The sequence below is a fragment of the Coregonus lavaretus genome (assembly GCF_964263955.1).
Source record: "Coregonus lavaretus genome assembly, contig: HAP1_SCAFFOLD_627, whole genome shotgun sequence".
Taxonomy (NCBI): domain Eukaryota; kingdom Metazoa; phylum Chordata; class Actinopteri; order Salmoniformes; family Salmonidae; genus Coregonus; species Coregonus lavaretus.
This window is the reverse complement of record NW_028163644.1, coordinates 12,177-31,972: the sequence shown is the minus strand read 5'-3', so window position 1 is coordinate 31,972 and position 19,796 is coordinate 12,177. Positions and strand designations below refer to the sequence as shown.

Genomic DNA, 19,796 nt, shown 5'->3' with positions numbered 1-19,796 from the left:
GACCAAGCAAACTTATGACCCCTGGCTTGTCAAGCAAAATTCAAAGCTGGCCTGTACAACATGCAAAAAGGTAGGGAGCTTGGGCCCGGAAAAGACTGGAGGGTTGAAACTAGCAAAGGAGTGGGTGGAATGTACAGTAACATGTTCTGCCTCAGAGGTAAAAAAGCAACAAAGAGCCCTCAGAATAAAGGGTTTTGAACATGCCCAAACAATGGCCCAAAAAATGAGAAATTACCCGGCTCTTCACAAGCACTTTGTAGTGTATGATGAATTATGCCTTTGCTAATGTTTTCAAGTGGAACCTGAGAGGATGTTTATTCAGTTTCAGAGGGAGCCGTTTTAGAGGGACACCCCATAGAACAGAGGGAGTCTGTGTGTTGTAGACAGGGGATTGGTCAGTATGGGGAACCCCCCATATTTTGGGAAAGATTATAAGTACTGGGTTTGAACAAAGAAGATCAGAACAGACTTATTCTTTTGGGACTCTGTTCTCCGGATGCTATATACATCTGTAAACTTATGCTGAAATCTTGTGATATAAATAAAACTTATGATCAAAGCTCAGTATAAGCGGACTCCTTTGTTTCAGAGCAATAATTAGCAACATTGACTCGACACTACAACTTCACCACAGCAGCTGAGGATGCCTCCCGCGACGGCGTGACCATCACAGCTATAGTGGCCTTGCCATGGGGATATCCTCGCATGCGTTTGTTAACAATCTAGGTCTTATGTGTCATGCACTTCAACAACTATCTGAATTGTCACTCGAGCTCCAAAAGAGAGACACACAGGGCAGTCACCAGGGAAGTGAGGGTGTTATTACTGCACACAGGGCAGTCACCAGGGAAGTGATGGTGTTATTACTGCACACAGGGCAGTCACCAGGGAAGTGAGGGTGTTATTACTGCACACAGGGCAGTCACCAGGGAAGTGATGGTGTTATTACTGCACACAGGGCAGTCACCAGGGAAGTGAGGGTGTTATTACTGCACACAGGGCAGTCACCAGGGAAGTGATGGTGTAATTACTGCACACAGGGCAGTCACCAGGGAAGTGAGGGTGTTATTACTGTACACAGGGCAGTCACCAGGGAAGTGATGGTGTTATTACTGCACACAGGGCAGTCACCAGGGAAGTGATGGTGTTATTACTGCACACAGGGCAGTCACCAGGGAAGTGAGGGTGTTATTACTGCACACAGGGCAGTCACCAGGGAAGTGAGGGTGTTATTACTGCACACAGGGCAGTCACAAGGGAAGTGATGGTGTTATTACTGCACACAGGGCAGTCACCAGGGAAGTGATGGTGTTATTACTGCACACAGGGCAGTCAACAGGGAAGTGATGGTGTTATTACTGCACACAGGGCAGTCACCAGGGAAGTGATGGTGTTATTACTCCACACAGGGCAGTCACCAGTGGACAATACAGGATACAGCCAGTTCATAGAGGAGCTGAAGGTGCTTTATGCTCAATACTGGCCAGAGGATGCAGGAGCACTGTATGGAGAAACAGTGATAGAATCTCTCTGCCAGAGGTTTGGCATTGGCAGTCCACGTACGGTCATACGGGCCTACAGGCAGTACAGGTACACTGATGGTAATAATAAAGGAGACTTTCCAGATGGACTTAAAGAGATGTTGATGGAGGTCAGCACCATCCCCATCTCCAGATGGACTTAAAGAGATGTTGATGGAGGTCAGCACCATCCCCATCTCCAGATGGACTTAAAGAGATGTTGATGGTGGTCAGCACCATCCCCATCTCCAGATGTACTTAAAGAGATGTTGATGGAGGTCAGCACCATCCCCATCTCCAGATGGACTTAAAGAGATGTTGATGGACTTAAAGATGGACTTAAAGAGATGTTGATGGAGGTCAGCACCATCCCCATCTCCAGATGGACTTAAAGAGATGTTGATGGAGGTCAGCACCATCCCCATCTGCAGATGGACTTAAAGAGATGTTGATGGAGGTCAGCACCATCCCCATCTCCAGATGGACTTAAAGAGATGTTGATGGTGGTCAGCACCATCCCCATCTCCAGATGGACTTAAAGAGATGTTGATGGTGGTCAGCACCATCCCCATCTCCAGTGCAGAAGGCCAGCAGGGATTTTCTCAAATGAATCTGATTTGCACCTCAACCCGCGCCTCTCTGCATACCTCCACCATATCAGGGCTACTCTTTCTGAACCTTGTTGGCCCACCCCTGAGCAAATTCAACCCAGTCCCCTATGTGAGGTCATGGATTGCTAAAGGACCCAGATGTGTCACAGACACCAGGAGCAAAACAAGAGATAGGGAAGAGAAGACGCACCAGGAAATGGCCGTGTTGTGGAAGGTTCTGGAAAACTTTACAAACTTGTTCTGTCCTGTGAAGTTAATCTGAATATGCGCTTCATATTATCAGATAGGCAGGAGGCCTATATTCTATAATATGTGTTCTGCTGTAGCATACATTGATTTATTTTATTTGAAGTATATTCTGATATCAAATCAAATGTTTGTCCTACAAGTGATGTCTTGAAAAGTATATGAAATGTGAGTCTTGTAAGCCCCACCTCTGAGTATATGAAATGTGAGTATTGTAAGCCCCACCTCTGAGTATATGAAATGTGAGTATTGTAAGCCCCACCTCTGAGTATATGAAATGTGAGTCTTGTAAGCCCCACCTCTGAGTATATGAAATGTGAGTCTTGTAAGCCCCACCTCTGAGTATATGAAATGTAAGTCTTGTAAGCCCCACCTCTGAGTATGTGTTCATATGCATATGGAGGGTGTTCTGCAGTGACACCTAAAAATGTTGCTGTACATTGATGTCTTGAAAATTAGGCTGTAAGAAATTCAGACTTGTAAGCCCCACAGCTACACTTGAGTATGTGGGCATAGTATATGTTGGAGACAAACGCGTGGCCGACGCGTGACGGTGGCTGTGTGAGAAGCACGCCTGTATCTCTCACATAACTAGAATGACTGTGATGAGTGTGGTGGAAGGAGGCAGGCGCAGGAGGGTAATCACCGAATACAGAGTTTATTCCTACGTTGACACACAAATGCGCTCCAATAGCGATCAACGAAACAGGCACAGGGCAAACTAACATCCCTGGCAAATACACTGTAACGGAATCCAATAATACATAGGCACAGGAGGGAAATCTACCCTGGCAACACAATGTTATGAGTAGCTCCACCGAGCTACACTACTCTCACCATTAACAATCCCCCACAAGGACAAGGGGGTAGAGGGAACACTTATACACTGACTAATTAGGGGATAGGAACCAAGTGTGTGTGATTGACAAGACAAGACAATTGTGATGATGATTGGGGCAGCAGTGGTTAGTAAGCCGGTGACGACGAACGCCGAAGCCTGCCCGAACAAGGAGGAGAGGCAGCATCGGCCGAAGTCGTGACAATGACATTCACTTTCTACGATCTCTCTCCCTCTCTGCTCTGATAAACTGAGTTTAAATGTATTTGGCTAAGGTGTATGTAAACTTCCGACTTCAAATGTAACTAGAATGAGATTCACTTTCTATGATCTCTCTCCCTCTCTGCTCTGATAGACAGGAGCCTGAACTCTCATCTCTCCAGCGTTGCACTTCATCATTTATTTAGACTCTATGCTGTAGGCCACCAAAATATTTGATCAACTTCCAAATATTGTTTTACAAAATAGAGAGAGAGAGAGATAGGCTTTTGGCACGAGTGCATCGGCCATCACCAGTGAGGGAGCTGTGCATCATTGGGTGAGTCAGTGAAACTGGAAAGCATTTTTAGGACTATAATTTCCTCCTCATATTGTAGCCTACAATATGTGTCTCCACACACCTAGGCCTCGGCTATTGATGGATTCAAGACAAGGTCGTTTTTATTGATCTCTGATTCTCAGTTTGTCAGTGTAGCCTGCCATTTCCATCTTTTGTGTGGTATTAACAAATACTCTACCAAAGTCTCGTCATGTAAAATGACATAGAATTGCATGAAATGCGGTTGTAAAAGGCCAACATTTTCTCGGCCATTATGCTACTAAAAATGTCCCCCATGTGTCCAACTTCTGGAAGTGCCTCTACTCTACTGCTCTATGCCACTACCCAAATGTGATGATATGAATGCAATGCTTTATTATAAAGGATATATATATTTTTTAATGCATTCCAGTACCTCAGATCCCCCAGGTCACCACCCTCTCCTGCTCACTGTTTGTAAAATAAGGTGCAGGACGGCAGATTAATTCCCTTCAGTGATATTACTTGCTGACACGTTTTGGAGAAAGCTTCTTCGTCAAAGCACTATTGTAAACAGGGTTAGAATGTTACAAATACACATTGACATTGAAAGGGAAGCATGATTATAGATTCATATTTTAAATCCTCAGAATTCATACAGTATAGAACACCATCTAGAAGACATAGACATATCATTACATAGAGTATAGAACAGCATATAGAAGACATAGACATATCATTACATACAGTATAGAACACCATATAGAATACATAGACATATCATTACATACAGTATAGAACACCATATAGAAGACATAGACATATCATTACATACAGTATAGAACACCATCTAGAAGACATAGACATATCATTACATACAGTATAGAACACCATCTAGAAGACATAGACATATCATTACATACAGTATAGAACACCCTCTAGAAGACATGGACATATCATTACATACAGTATAGAACACCATCTAGAAGACATAGACATATCATTACATACAGTATAGAACACCCTCTAGAAGACATGGACATATCATTACATACAGTATAGAACACCATATAGAAGACATAGACATATCATTACATACAGTATAGAATACCATATAGAAGACATAGACATATCATTACATACAGTATAGAACACCATATAGAAGACATAGACATATCATTACATACAGTATAGAACACCCTCTAGAAGACATGGACATATCATTACATACAGTATAGAACACCATCTAGAAGACATAGACATATCATTACATACAGTATAGAACACCCTCTAGAAGACATGGACATATCATTACATACAGTATAGAACACCATATAGAAGACATAGACATATCATTACATACAGTATAGAACACCATATAGAAGACATAGACATATCATTACATACAGTATAGAACACCACATAGAAGACATAGACATATCATTACATACAGTATAGAACACCATATAGAAGACATAGACATATCATTACATACAGTATAGAACACCATATAGAAGACATAGACATATCATTACATACAGTATAGAACACCATCTAGAAGACATAGACATATCATTACATACAGTATAGAACACCATATAGAAGACATAGACATATCATTACATAGAGTATAGAACACCATATAGAAGACATAGACATATCATTACATACAGTATAGAACACCATCTAGAAGACATAGACATATCATTACATACAGTATAGAACACCATCTAGAAGACATAGACATATCATTACATACAGTATAGAACACCATCTAGAAGACATAGACATATCATTACATACAGTATAGAACACCATTTAGAAGACATAGACATATCATTACATACAGTATAGAACACCATCTAGAAGACATAGACATATCATTACATAGAGTATATCATAGATGACATGTATAAATCCTTCCTTTATATTTCCTGTAACACTTTCCATTCCAGTAGCCTTATTACTGGCTAGGGTTACTGCTGCTAGTACAGTGGAAGAATGAGGCATCACAGTACTTTTACACCACTGGACTAACAGGAATAATTACACACCAATAAACACACTGTAATGTAAAGTGTTACATCATTCTCAATGATCAGTCAATACATACGGTATTCATTTCTTATAGTTAGTGTCATAGCTCTCTCTCTCTCTCTCTCGCTCTCTCTCTCTCTCTCTGCCTCTCTCTCTCTCTCTCTCTCTCTCTCTCTCTCTCTCTCTCTCTCTCTCTCTCTCTCTCTCTCTCTCTCTCTCTCTCTCTCTCTCTCTCTCTCTCTCTCTCTCTCTCTCTCTCTCTCTCTCTCTCTCTCTCTCTCTCTCTCTCTCTCTCTCTCTCTCTCTCTCTCTCCCTCTAACCCCACCCTTCTGGTAGAACCAGGAAGTCCCTCCCCTCCACAAACTCTCTTCTGAGGAAACGAAACTGATCTGAGTCTCTGTGTCGTCTGTCTGTGTGAGAGTGAACAACCGTCCAAATGGCTCAGCAGGGAGTTCTGCTGGACCAGGACCAGTTCTGTTGTTCTGTCTGTCTGGATCTACTGAAGAAGCCAGTGGCTATTCCCTGTGGACACAGTTACTGTAGAAGCTGTATTGAGGGCTGCTGGGATCAGGATGTTCTGAAAGGGGTCTATAGCTGTCCTCAGTGCAGAGAGACTTTTACCCCAAGGCCTGTTCTGAAGAGAAACATCGTGCTGGCTGAAGTGGTGGAGAAACTGAAGAAGACAGGACTCCAGGCTGCTCCCCCTCCTGCTCTGTGCTATGCTGGACCTGGAGATGTGGCGTGTGATGTCTGCACTGGGACCAGAAAGCAGAAAGCCCTCATGTCCTGTCTGGCGTGTCTGGCCTCTTACTGTGAGATTCACCTCCAACCTCACTATGAATCTCCTGCTTTCAAGAAGCACAAGCTGGTCAAAGCCACCGCACAACTACAGGAGAAGATCTGCTCTCATCATGACAAACTGCTGGAGGTTTACTGTCGTACCGATCAGCAGTGTATCTGTTATCAGTGTACAATGGATGAACATAAAGGCCATTATACAGTGTCAGCTGCAGCAGAGAGGTCTGAGAAACAGGTAAGACCAGAACTACTTGTTGGTGACTGTCTGATAAACAAAGAATTAAAGATACATTAGGAACTAAGGCTGTTTGAATATGAGAGATATCAAATGAAATCGATCCTCAACAGAACAAATATGAACACAGACCTTGAGTATATTGAGTTTGCTCCAAATGTATCACCATTTTCTGATGTCAAACACTATTATCATTCTGAATGCCCTTTTAAGAGTTCAAAGTTCAGTCTCAACCCCTTGATACATGTACGCCTACCATAAAAACTATAATCATTAACATAGCAACATAGAAAATGTCATATGGTAAAGGGACTTCCTCAAGATTTTAGACCTTCCTCTCTATGTGCCCTATGTCACATTACTATACTATTGATCTACTGGACAAATAAAGCTTGATAGCTCATTGAAGAGTGATTCTCCACAGATGCAGCTGGGGATGAGTCAGCAGAAGGTCCAGCAGAGATTCCAGGAGAGAGTGAAGAAGCTGAAGGAGCTCCAACAGGCTGTGGAGTCTCTCAAGGTGAGTATTGTTGACCAGAGGAGACACACCATTTCACTTCTCTCTTCCAGTCAGAGAGAGAGAGAGAGAGAGAGAGAGAGAGAGAGAGAGAGAGAGAGAGAGAGAGAGAGACGGGGAACATGCTGTCTGGTGTAATGAATACTCGGACAGAGTGGTAAGATCCAATCGCAGAATAGCGATGCTTTATTAGAGTACAGACAAGGGAAAGGCTCAATCGTGGTCGGGCGGGCTGTGGTCAAAACCGGGCCAGGCATAGACAGGCAGAGGTACCAAAGGAGCGGGCTTAGTCGTAGTCGAGGGCACAGGCACAGGATCCGAGAACGGTAATCACTGGGGTAGACAAGTAGAGGATTAAGCAATACGGGGAGTCAAATAACAAGGCACTGGTCGGATACACGGGTAATCAAAACAACAAACTCTCTCTCTCGGAACAAAACGCTTATCACAATGGAACAATACCTCACGCCGACTGAGCTTCTGAGCACACCTTACAGGTGTGCTCAGAACTCAGGTGAAGCAGATCGAGTCTGATGAAATAAACCACCAGAAATGAACAGTAAACATTACACTAACAAAAGCTTCAAAGGAATAAAAACTTTCAAATGTTATAACTCAAGTGCAAACAGAGTGAGCCATTCGCCAGACTGAGTTCTGGAGGTGAAATGGAAATGAATGAGGGAGAGTTAAGTGAGGTAGAAGGTGTGGTGATGAGCTCAGAACCAGAGCCTGGCATCAATGGACATGATAAAGAAGAATCTGGTGCAGTAGGAGTTACATTGTAGGACAAAGTGGATCCATACCTTTTGGCAGATCCATTTGTAGTTTCAGGGTGGGTGGGAAAGGAGTTGGGTGCAGTTGAATCAGTGAAGGTAACCTGTAGTGGACTTGTGATATTTGTTTGTGTTTCTTCTGACCAGAGGGAGTGGGCGCTCCGAATCACGCAACTTGGGTCAAGATCTGTTTCTTGCTTTTCTCTTAGGAACAGGGCACCATTGAAAGGAGTGATTTCTGGGGTAGCGTTAAGTGTAGAAGTGGAGCAATTAAGGTTGAAGACTGCTGGTGTTTGTGATTCCCGCCGTTTGGTGCAACACAGACCCGGTGGTGAGCGTGGTGAAACAGAGGAGTCACTGTCAGTCCTTTTGAGTTTTGAGTCTTTACCCGACAAAGTCATGGTAGGATATATCAGTTATCCTGTTAGAGCTTTTGTGGCGAATCCACTGCACTGATTCAGGTGCAACGTTTATGGTCATGTTGCAGCAGTTTGTAGGAGGGAGATTCCAAGATGTGGGAATTGTGCAGGAGGGCATGGGATAGAGGATTGTGTAGTTTCGGTGGATAAAGTTGTGTGTGTCAACTGTAGGGATGCCCATGTTGTTGGGGATCTGAAGTGTCCGGTGCGAGAGAGGCAGGTTGAGGTGGCTAGAGTCAGAGTAGTGCAGAAGGTGTCGTATGCTGAGGCAGTGAAGGAAGTAGAGGAGGATGGGTCAAGGGTGAGAGATCCTGAGAGGATCCCTGTGAGTAGTAGATCTGTGCCAGCACAGAGGGATAGGCCAACGAGTGATATATGCTTTAGTAAAGTTAGCTTCTTGGAGTTCATAGCAATGGTTATCAACTATACCGCAGAAATGGATTGTCAATCACAGAAAATTGATATTGTGATGGCAGCTGCAGAGAAGTATTTGGGCATACAAGATTAGACTTCAGAAGAGTTACAGGGTGTGTTGAGTGGTGGTGTCCCGTCCTCCCAGGCCGTTGGCATGGTGCAGGAGCAGATAGGGTCAAAGTAGTGGAATGGGGTAGTGGGTATTTAATGAGTGTAGGGTTAGTTGGAAGGGTGTTTTTTTATTATTATTATAATTTCCCCTTTTCCCATTTTGTATCACAAAGTATAATGGATTTATATTATAGTCCAGTTGGGGGCGGTAATACAACATATTGGATGCCAACCGCTGTTAAACACCAAAGAAGAAGAACCGTTACATTATGTCTATGTACAGTATTGTAACGATGTTCATATCTCTCTCATTCATTAACTTTCATGGTAGTTGGATGTGTGGGTCTCTGGTTATGAATAGGGTGCTGACAGACAATTGTTGATGGATATTTATAGAGCTCTGATCAGGACGACAATAGGAGAACTTGCACAATCGGATTCTCTGTCTGTATTGAATAGTTTATCATCTGGTAAATCTAATAGGAGTGACCTGCTATTGGAGGTATTAATGTTATTATGGAGAATTGAGAGAATGGGTGTAATAGTGAGATTCTGCTGGGTCCCAGCACATTCGGGTGTGGAAGGGAATGAAATTGCAGACCAGTTAGCTAAAAGAGCTTTGAAACTAGATATAATTGATATTAATGTTCCACTGGGTAGAGGTGAGGCCAAATGTAAGATCAGAGCCATGTTGATAGATGTGTGGCAGAAGAGATGGTACTCTGAGCACAAGGGCCGGCATTTATATGAATAGTTGACAGTTTTACAGAAAGGTCGATGGACCAAGATTCAAAAGTCAGATTAGGAAGGAAGAGGTGGTGTTTACTTGATTGCGCTTAGGACATTGTACATTGAACTCGTCATTACATCTGGTTGGCAAGCATGGGAATGGTTTGTGTCTGGAAGGTACGGTCGATGAAACGGTGGAGCATGTGTTGTTATATTGTTGTAAGTATGTTGAAGAGAGGGAAAGATTGAAGTGTAGGGTCATTGAGGTTGGACGGGGTTGGGGGGGTTGGAAGGGATTTTGGGGATGGGGGAGGGTCTATTAGAAGTTAGTAGGGCTCTTCTTTATTTTCTCAGAAGTACTGAGTTAGGTAGGAGGATTTAGAAATGTTGGAAACCGTGATTGACCACACACTCCAGCACAGTAGGTGGCGGCATGCACCTTTAACGTTGGTTTGTGGACCGCCATTATATCATAGAAGAAGAAGTTGTTTGTGTGAGAGATTTGTGGTTCGTGAGGAGGGCTACTATTCTTTTTTCTTTTGGTTCTTGCGTATTTTCTGAATGTATTTTCTCATGGTGGAGGGTTTGTTTATTGGTTTCCACTGTTTATCGTTTAGAGTTGAGGGGGGAGTAGGGGTAGTTTGTTAGGGCGGCGTGATGGCCTCAACCGAGTGGAGAAGAAACGCTGTCGCTTCGGGTGCGTTCCGGAGAAAGGTGTGGAGGAAGTTTTGCTCATGGTCGGCGAACAGGTTGGAGCGGAACATCTGGACTCTGCATCCAGAATGAACAAGGCGGTGGTTGTGTTAATGAAAAAGGTTTGTCTTGTTGTGAGGGGTGTGTTGGTGCAGATGTCGCCTCTTTCGATAAGAGTTGTGGTGGCTAATCTGCCTCCGTTTATTGCTTCCGAACAGACCCCAAGTAGTTGGTTAGTTTTGGTAAATTTGCAAGTGGTTTCCGTGTGCTCTCGGCTGGGTGCCAAGCGGAATCCGTTAAACATGTCTCTTTTCGTAGACAAGTGTTTGTTTCTTAACAAACCTCAAGGTTACACAGGGGAGGGGTGGAACACAGGGTTTGCTAGCACAGATAGTTTTGGGTGTTTCTAGTGTGGGGATCATCAGTTATAGGCTACAAGCAGCAATATGATTGATAGGTAGGACAGGTATTGAACCCAAATAATCCCTACTCAGATGCGCTAACCTCAACCCTAGTAAACATGCATTATAAAAACCTTCTATAGAAAATGATCTCATATTGGGAGTAAATAGCCTCTGAATAGAAAAGAAAAAACACTGCATCTTCCAGCCCACCAATAAATGACATAATGCAACCTTGGCGGTTAGCATATTTACCTCAACATGCCCCTCGCTTGCCTGAGAAGGCAGAGTGCTCGATGCTGGTTGATGAATTTGACAATTAATGTACTAGGAAAATAGGTTTTTGTCAACCAGAGGTGACTGAATTAATGTTTAGGCTTATTGATAATCATTATAGTAATGAAGTATAATTTCAAAACATGAAAGTTGTCAAGTGGTGGTGGTACCAGGAGGGAGGAGAGTAGAGCAGGGTCAAGTGGTGGTGGTACCAGGAGGGAGGAGAGTAGAGCAGGGCCAAGTGGTGGTGGTACCAGGAGGGAGGAGAGTAGAGCAGGGTCAAGTGGTGGTGGTACCAGGAGGGAGGAGAGCAGAGCAGGGTCAAGTGGTGGTGGTACCAGGAGGGAGGAGAGTAGAGCAGGGCCAAGTGGTGGTGGTACCAGGAGGGAGGAGAGTAGAGCAGGGTCAAGTGGTGGTGGTACCAGGAAGGAGGAGAGTAGAGCAGGGTCAAGTGGTGGTGGTACCAGGAGGGAGGAGAGTAGAGCAGGGTCAAGTGGTGGTGGTACCAGGAGGGAGGAGAGTAGAGCAGGGTCAAGTGGTGGTGGTACCAGGAGGGAGGAGAGTAGAGCAGGGTCAAGTGGTGGTGGTACCAGGAGGGAGGAGAGTAGAGCAGGGTCAAGTGGTGGTGGTACCAGGAGGGAGGAGAGTAGAGCAGGGTCAAGTGGTGGTGGTACCAGGAGGGAGGAGTGTAGAGCAGGGTCAAGTGGTGGTGGTACCAGGAGGGAGGAGAGTAGTGCAGGGTCAAGTGGTGGTGGTACCAGGAGGGAGGAGAGTAGAGCAGGGTCAAGTGGTGGTGGTACCAGGAGGGAGGAGAGTAGAGCAGGGTCAAGTGGTGGTGGTACCAGGAGGGAGGAGAGTAGAGCAGGGTCAAGTGGTGGTGGTACCAGGAGGGAGGAGAGTAGAGCAGGGCCAAGTGGTGGTGGTACCAGGAGGGAGGAGAGTAGAGCAGGGTCAAGTGGTGGTGGTACCAGGAGGGAGGAGAGTAGAGCAGGGTCAAGTGGTGGTGGTACCAGGAGGGAGGAGAGTAGAGCAGGGTCAAGTGGTGGTGGTACCAGGAGGGAGGAGAGTAGAGCAGGGCCAAGTGGTGGTGGTACCAGGAGGGAGGAGAGTAGAGCAGGGTCAAGTGGTGGTGGTACCAGGAAGGAGGAGAGTAGAGCAGGGTCAAGTGGTGGTGGTACCAGGAGGGAGGAGAGTAGAGCAGGGTCAAGTGGTGGTGGTACCAGGAGGGAGGAGAGTAGAGCAGGGTCAAGTGGTGGTGGTACCAGGAGGGAGGAGAGTAGAGCAGGGTCAAGTGGTGGTGGTACCAGGAGGGAGGAGAGTAGAGCAGGGTCAAGTGGTGGTGGTACCAGGAGGGAGGAGAGTAGAGCAGGGTCAAGTGGTGGTGGTACCAGGAGGGAGGAGTGTAGAGCAGGGTCAAGTGGTGGTGGTACCAGGAGGGAGGAGAGTAGTGCAGGGTCAAGTGGTGGTGGTACCAGGAGGGAGGAGAGTAGAGCAGGGTCAAGTGGTGGTGGTACCAGGAAGGAGGAGAGTAGTGCATGGCCAAGTGGTGGTGGTACCAGGAAGGAGGAGAGTAGAGCAGTGTCAAGTGGTGGTGGTACCAGGAGGGAGGAGAGTAGAGCAGGGTCAAGTGGTGGTGGTACCAGGAAGGAGGAGAGTAGAGCAGGGTCAAGTGGTGGTGGTACCAGGAAGGAGGAGAGTAGAGCAGGGTCAAGTGGTGGTGGTACCAGGAAGGAGGAGAGTAGAGCAGGGTCAAGTGGTGGTGGTACCAGGAAGGAGGAGAGTAGAGCAGGGCCAAGTGGTGGTGCGCAGGCCGTGGAGAAAGCGGTGGTGGGGAGGTTTGCAGCTGGGCTACATGAGCTGAGGCAGGTTTCTGTAGTAACAGAGACTCCGGTGGGCGAAGGCTTGGTGGGCCCATCCCAGGAAATATTGCCTGTCATTGGGGAAGAGGCTCTGATCAGGGGGGAAGTGCAGGGGGGCAGAGACTGGGGAGGAGGAGGACGGTACCTTGCCAATGGAGGAGGAGGAAGAGGGGGGAGGTGAGTCTGCGGGAGCGGAGGACAAGGCGGTCTCGTTTTCAGACGGCTCATTGGATACAGAGCTCACAGACAGTCAGGCTGAGGGCCCAGTATATACCGTGAGAGAACTTTCTAGGTTCCTGATGGAGACTAAAGGGGAAAAAGAAGGTTCTGCTGGAGTCTTATTTTATTGATCCTGGAAGGTTTGTAAGGTCAGTACAACACGTGATGAAGAATGAGGGGTTTAGTGTCCTCTCACCCAGGAAGCGGTATAGGCTGAGAAAATGGGTCATGGGTTCTTAAGGGCATGTCTTCAGAATCTGCTTAAATTGATGTTTTTTTCTGCCATGGCGGCTTTATGGGCTTCTCTACTGGTTTCTGATTGTGGTGATTTCCCTCCCACCTCTTATGGAGATTTCACGGTTAGACTTCCTTAACATGAACGGCGGCAAAGACTGGGGGAATATGTCAAACAAAAACATTTAAATGCCATGGCAGAAATCTTAGTGCAGGGGTAGCAAAAGAGGTGTGTAAGGGTAGGTTGTTAGTGTTTAGAGCCCAAATAATGACCTTGTCTTTGCTTTCATAAATGTGTCTGCACCTGGTCCTCTGTAGCTCAGCTGGTAGAGCACGGAGCTTGTAACGCCAGGGTAGTGGGTTCGATCCCCGGGACCACCCATACACAAAAAAAAAAATAATATATATATATATATATATATATATATATATGCACGCATGACTGTAAGTCGCTTTGGATAAAAGCGTCTGCAAAATGGCACATTATATTATATTATAGTACAGGGCTCAGTTCTCTGTTTCACCAGAGGGGTTGGAAAAACAGAGTGGGGAAACCAAGAAAATCCCTTGTTTTACGTTTGTCTGATGGGCGGGTAACTTCTGTTGTGGGGGAGATGAGGGAGCCTGATGGGTGGGTAACTTCTGTTGTGGGGGAGAGGAGGGAGCCTGATGGGTGGGTAACTTCTGTTGTGGGGAGATGAGGGAGCCTGATGGGTGGGTAACTTCTGTTGTGGGGAGATGAGGGAGCCTGATGGGTGGGTAACTTCTGTTGTGGGGGAGATGAGGGATCCTGATGGGTGGGTAACTTCTGTTGTGGGGAGATGAGGGAGCCTGATGGGTGGGTAACTTCTGTTGTGGGGAGATGAGGGAGCCTGATGGGTGGGTAACTTCTGTTGTGGGGAGATGAGGGAGCCTGATGGGTGGGTAACTTCTGTTGTGGGGAGATGAGGGAGCCTGATGGGTGGGTAACTTCTGTTGTGGGGGAGATGAGGGAGCCTGATGGGTGGGTAACTTCTGTTGTGGGGAGATGAGGGAGCCTGATGGGTGGGTAACTTCTGTTGTGGGGAGATGAGGGAGCCTGATGGGTGGGTAACTTCTGTTGTGGGGAGATGAGGGAGCCTGATGGGTGGGTAACTTCTGTTGTGGGGAGATGAGGGAGCCTGATGGGTGGGTAACTTCTGTTGTGGGGAGATGAGGCTGCGGCTGTGGAGTTGTACTCTGATTTATAGAGGGCAGAACTCTGTTATCCTGGGTTTTCTCAGGTTCTGCTCACAGACCTTTCCAAACTCTCTCTGTCACAGAGAAATCAAATAGACATTTCCCTGGCCTTTCACAAACTCTCAGCTGCCGTCTCTCAGACGGTCTGCCTCTGATTTTTTTTTTAAAGGTCTGGGAAATTATTGGATAGGACGTGTGTTGCTACTGTACCCTACGGAGGTGGGCTGGAGGGAACCAGCATGTGCTCTGTTGAGGAGGGCTGGTGGTTTGGGTCTGGATCAGCAGCTCTTCATGAACATTTAACATTTAAGTCATTTAGCAGACGCTCTTATCCAGAGCGACTTACAAATTGGTGCATTCAACTTAGGAGAGCCAGTGGGACAACTACATCTCGATCACAATAAGTACATTACTTTAAACAAGTCAGTGCTAGCAGGTGAAATATGTCAGGTGTTAGTTTAGACAAAAGACAGTGTTAGTAAAGGGGGGGTAGAAGGATAACTATTATACTATTGCAGGTATTCCTTAAAGAGGTGGGGTTTCAAGTGTCTCCGGAAGGTGGTCAGTGACTCCGCTGTCCTGGCTTCGTGGGGGAGCTTGTTCCACCATTGGGGTGCCAGAGCAGCGAATAGCTGTGACTGGGCTGAGCGGGAACTGTGCTTCCGTAGAGGTAGGGGGGCTAGCAGGCCAGAGGTGGATGAACGTAGTGCCCTCGTTTGGGTGTAGGGTCTGATCAGAGCCTGAAGGTAAGGAGGTGCCGTTCCCCTCACAGCTCCGTAGGTAAGCACCATGGTTTTGTAGTAGATGCGAGCTTCAACTGGAAGCCTGTGGAGTGTGCGGATTAGCGGGGTGACATGAGAGAACTTGGGAAGGTTGAACACCAGACGGGCTGCAGCGTTCTGGATAAATTGTAGGGGTTCAATGGCACAGGCAGGGAGCCCAGCCAACAGCGAGTTGCAGTAATCCAGACGGGAGATGACAAGTGCCTGGATTAGGACCTGTGCCGCTTTCTGTGTAAGGTAGGGTCGTACTCTGACTAGCAGACCTGCGGCTGCCGGGGGGTGGAAAACCCCCCAAGAGTCGGCACAGCAGGCGGGACAAACGTCTCTTAGGCTGCTGGAGAGAGTCATGGGGGAGGTCCAGGAGGCGCTGCCTGACCCAGTGAGGAGGGGGCTGGAGCAGCCTGAGGAGGGGCCACCACCGTTTCCACCACTGCAAGTGACAGCAGAGACTGGGGACTGGCAGGAGAGTCCAGAGGACTTACTGACTTTTAACACTCTGAGCTTAGTGGGAGTGAAGGGGCATCAGTGGCAGGGGGTTGTGGGGGCTGAGAGCATGGCAGGGTATAGGTGGAGGGGCTCTATAAGCTCCCAGTGCTGGAAAGGTCAGGGGTCGTCCAGTGGAGGGTATTACATGGAGCCCTGGACACCAATAGCTGGTTGGCTCGGGTTGACCTGGGAGTTGGGGAGGGGTGTCCGTTTTCTGCAATGACAGACTGTTCATCATGTTTTTTCTGTGTTGCCAGGGTAATGCCATTACTGTTGACGCCTTAGGGTTGAGTTTGAGTTGTACAAAATGATCAACAGTGTGGAGATGTTTCAGGAAGTATGGGGGCTCAGGGGGGCTGTCTGTACGGCTGGAGAGGAGGGGTTGGATGGACGGTTGGAATGTGGTGCTGGTTGGTGTATTGTACTGTGGTGTTGGGTACTGGATAATGTGATTGTGTGGAGGTTGTGGTGGCACGCAATGTGCTTTTAGGAGTGGGGGTGTTAGTGTAATGAGGATGGCTCATTAAAGTAAGACAAGTCAGTCTCTCTCTCTCTCTTAACAGCGCTCTGCACAGGCAGCAGTGGAGGACAGTGATAAGATCTTTACTGAGCTGATCCGCTCCATTGAGAGAAGGCGCTCTGAGGTGAAGGAGCTGATCAGAGCCCAAGAGAAGGCTCAAGTGAGTCAAGCTGAAGGACTCCTGGAGCAACTGGAGCAGGAGATAGCTGAGCTGAGGAAGAGAAGCACTGACTTGGAGCAGCTCTCACACACAGAGGATCCCATCCATTTCATCCAGGTAACTCAACTGCCTTGATACATGTGTTATGAAATTAACTTAATGTGAAACTCTCAACCATTTGGTTCTTCTCTCTCTCTCTCTCTCTCTCTCTCTCTCTCTCTCTCTCTCTCTCTCTCTCTCTCTCTCTCTCTCTCTCTCTCTCTCTCTCTCTCTCTCTCTCGGGTTATCAGTCTCTCTCTCTCTCTCTCTCTCTCTCTCTCTCTCTCTCTCTCTCTCTCTCTCTCTCTCTCTCTCTCTCTCGGGTTATCAGTCTCTCTCTCTCTCGGGTTATCAGTCTCTCTCTCTCTCGGGTTATCAGTCTCTCTCCAGTACCAGTGTATCTTCAGACTTACCCAGCATCGTTGTCCGTCCTCTTCAGTACTTTGGAGATGTGAGTAAGACTGTGTCTGAACTGAGAGAGAAACTAGAAGACGTCCTTAAAGGAGAATGTACCAAAATCTCCACTACAGGTGTGTTGAAAATAATAAGAACATCAACTTTAGACCATTGAAAGTTCCCTACTAGTCATATACATGTGGAATATGGTATGATGATAACATTCCCTCTCTCTGTGAATGTGTCTGTAGTGAATATAGTGGATGTTGTACTGCCTCCAGAGCCCAAGACCAGAGAACAGTTCTTACAATGTGAGTCTCTTTATTCTGAAGTAACTAACAGTCTCTTTTTACAGACACTCCTAACAATCCCTCTAGAAATATATAGCAATAGTAGATCTAATCAAAGACTGGGTATCTATCTGACTCCTCATATTTCTCGATCTCTGCTGTGCTCTAATCAAAGACAGGGTAGATACAGTATCTGACTTCACTTATTGTTCTAACTCCTCTCATTGGTCTCTGCTCTGCTCTTCTCCCAGATTCCTGTCAGCTCACACTGGACCCAAACACAGCACACACAGACCTCTCTCTGTCTGAAGGGAACAGAAAGGTGACCTATACAGACCAAGAACAACCATATCCTGTTCATCCAGACAGATTCACCAACAACAGTATGGTTCTGTGTAGAGAGGGTCTGTCTGGACGCTGTTACTGGGAGGTGGAGTGGAGTGGGGAGGATGTTGATACAGCAGTCTCATATAAAGACATCAGCAGAACAGAGACAGGTGGTGGATTTGGATTCAATGACAAGTCCTGGAGTTTACAGTGCTATAGTGGTGGTTATTTGTTCAGACACAATAATGTTGAGACTGAAGTATCAGGCCCTCAGTCCTCCAGAGTAGGAGTGTACCTGGATCACAAGGCAGGAACTCTGTCCTTCTACAGTGTCTCTGACACAATGACCCTCCTCCACAGAGTCCAGACCACATTCACTCAGCCCCTCTATCCTGGGTTGTATCTCTATGATAGTACTGCTGAGCTGGTTAAACTGTAGTAGGGTCCACATAGATACTAGTCATGCTGGTGTAGTCTATAGCTGAGCTGGTTAAACTGTAGTAGGGTCCACATAGATACTAGTCATGCTGGTGTAGTCTATAGCTGAGCTGGTTAAACTGTAGTAGGGTCCACATAGATACTAGTCATGCTGGTGGTGATGGTCCCCAGATGTGATGATTCATTCTGCTCTGTTTTTATGTACAATGATTTGATTGATTTGATCTTCAGAAGATGTTATGAATTACAATTCAATGCATTCATATTATTTTAAGTGCAATGTTTTAATCTTATATATTCACATTAATCACGATGTATGCTGTTAATGTATGTTGGTTGTCATTCAGAACCATTGAAATGTTTTCTCAATTGGTTCTCTGTCTCAATGTCATTTTCCTCAGTATCATGGAACAGGTAGTGTTACTTACTTGCTAATTGAACTATATGGGCCGGTTTCCCGGACACAGATGAAGCCTAGTCCTAGACTAAAAAGCATGTTCAATGGAGATGTCCGGGAAACCGACCCTAAGTTTGGCATCTTTTATTCTCCTGTACTGCTCAGTCAAGCAACATTAAAGCTGTCCAACAGGTGGTGCTGTTAACCCAACAATAAAAACCCAGCAGATATCTTGACTTGTCACTCAGTATATCAGTAATGTTCAGAATTGTACTTTAATATCATTGGAGATTGATGGTCTTTTTAATCCACTACCCAGAGTCAGGAACAGATGAAGTTATATCTGCTCCTGTTCAGTTATTAAATATGATTCATGGTGATGGGAAATAAAAAATCCATCTAGTAGTAGTTTTCCTTTGCTATTTATTCCAAGGTGTGTCTTTAACTTGTAAATGGATTGTGTTGAAGCTGGCATGTGGTGTGGATGATAGAATAGAGTGAATAGAGGAGAGAAGAGAGGAGGAGAGGAGAACATCATATAGAAGACAGATAAGATAGAGAGACAATTCATACCCAGGGGAGTTACTGACTCTGGCCCAAATGACACCCTGTTCCCTACGTAGTGCACTAGGCTACTTCTGACCAGATCAAAAGTAGTGCACTACATAGGGAATAGGGTGGATATTGGAGATTTGCTCACTGTCATTAGAATGAAGATTTCCATACAGGAGTTACTGTCTCTGTCCCAAATCTCTCCCTGTTCCCTACGTAGTGCACTTTGCTTCTTTTGACCAGATCTAAAGTAGTCTTCTAGATTTTACATGTTTTCTCCCTGTCGTTAGAAAATGACAATATGGTAATGACTTTAGTGGTTTCCTCCCCCTTTGTTTTTATTGGTTGTGTGTTATGTGTGTTGTTGTGTTAGGTTTTCCCCCTGTGTTAATAATGGAAAATCCATTAACAATGAATCAGAAATATATTATATTCCAGTTGTGTTTAGACAACTTCATAGCTGACATCCCCCAGAACTTTACCTGATGTTCTCTCTCTCTCTCAAACCATACACATTTATGTCATTTAGCAGACGCTCTTATCCAGAGCAACTTACCGTTAGTGAATATATATATATATATATACATGACTGTATGTCGCTTTGGATAAAAGCGTCCGCTAAATTATATTATTATTATATATATTTTTCATACTGGCCCTCATGGGAATCGAAACCACAACATACATTACATTACATTTTACATTTTAGTCATTTAGCAGACGCTCTTATCCAGAGCGACTTA

At 45.8% G+C, this 19,796-nt stretch overlaps 1 protein-coding gene across 1 annotated transcript in view; it reads left to right on the top strand.

Annotated features, from left to right (window-relative positions):
• LOC311117921 (E3 ubiquitin/ISG15 ligase TRIM25-like) overlaps window positions 1–18,899 on the top strand; it is a 31,450-nt gene extending 12,551 nt beyond the window's left edge. Inside the window, exons 6-11 of the mRNA XM_084192816.1 lie at window positions 6,207–6,803; window positions 7,228–7,323; window positions 16,498–16,665; window positions 17,039–17,183; window positions 17,301–17,360; window positions 17,591–18,899. Of these exons, the coding sequence (XP_084048942.1) occupies window positions 6,207–6,803; window positions 7,228–7,323; window positions 16,498–16,665; window positions 17,039–17,183; window positions 17,301–17,360; window positions 17,591–18,105 (1,581 nt within the window). The 3' untranslated portion in view covers window positions 18,106–18,899. The remainder of the gene's footprint in view (window positions 1–6,206; window positions 6,804–7,227; window positions 7,324–16,497; window positions 16,666–17,038; window positions 17,184–17,300; window positions 17,361–17,590) is intronic.
• Window positions 18,900–19,796: the final 897 nt, after the last annotated feature.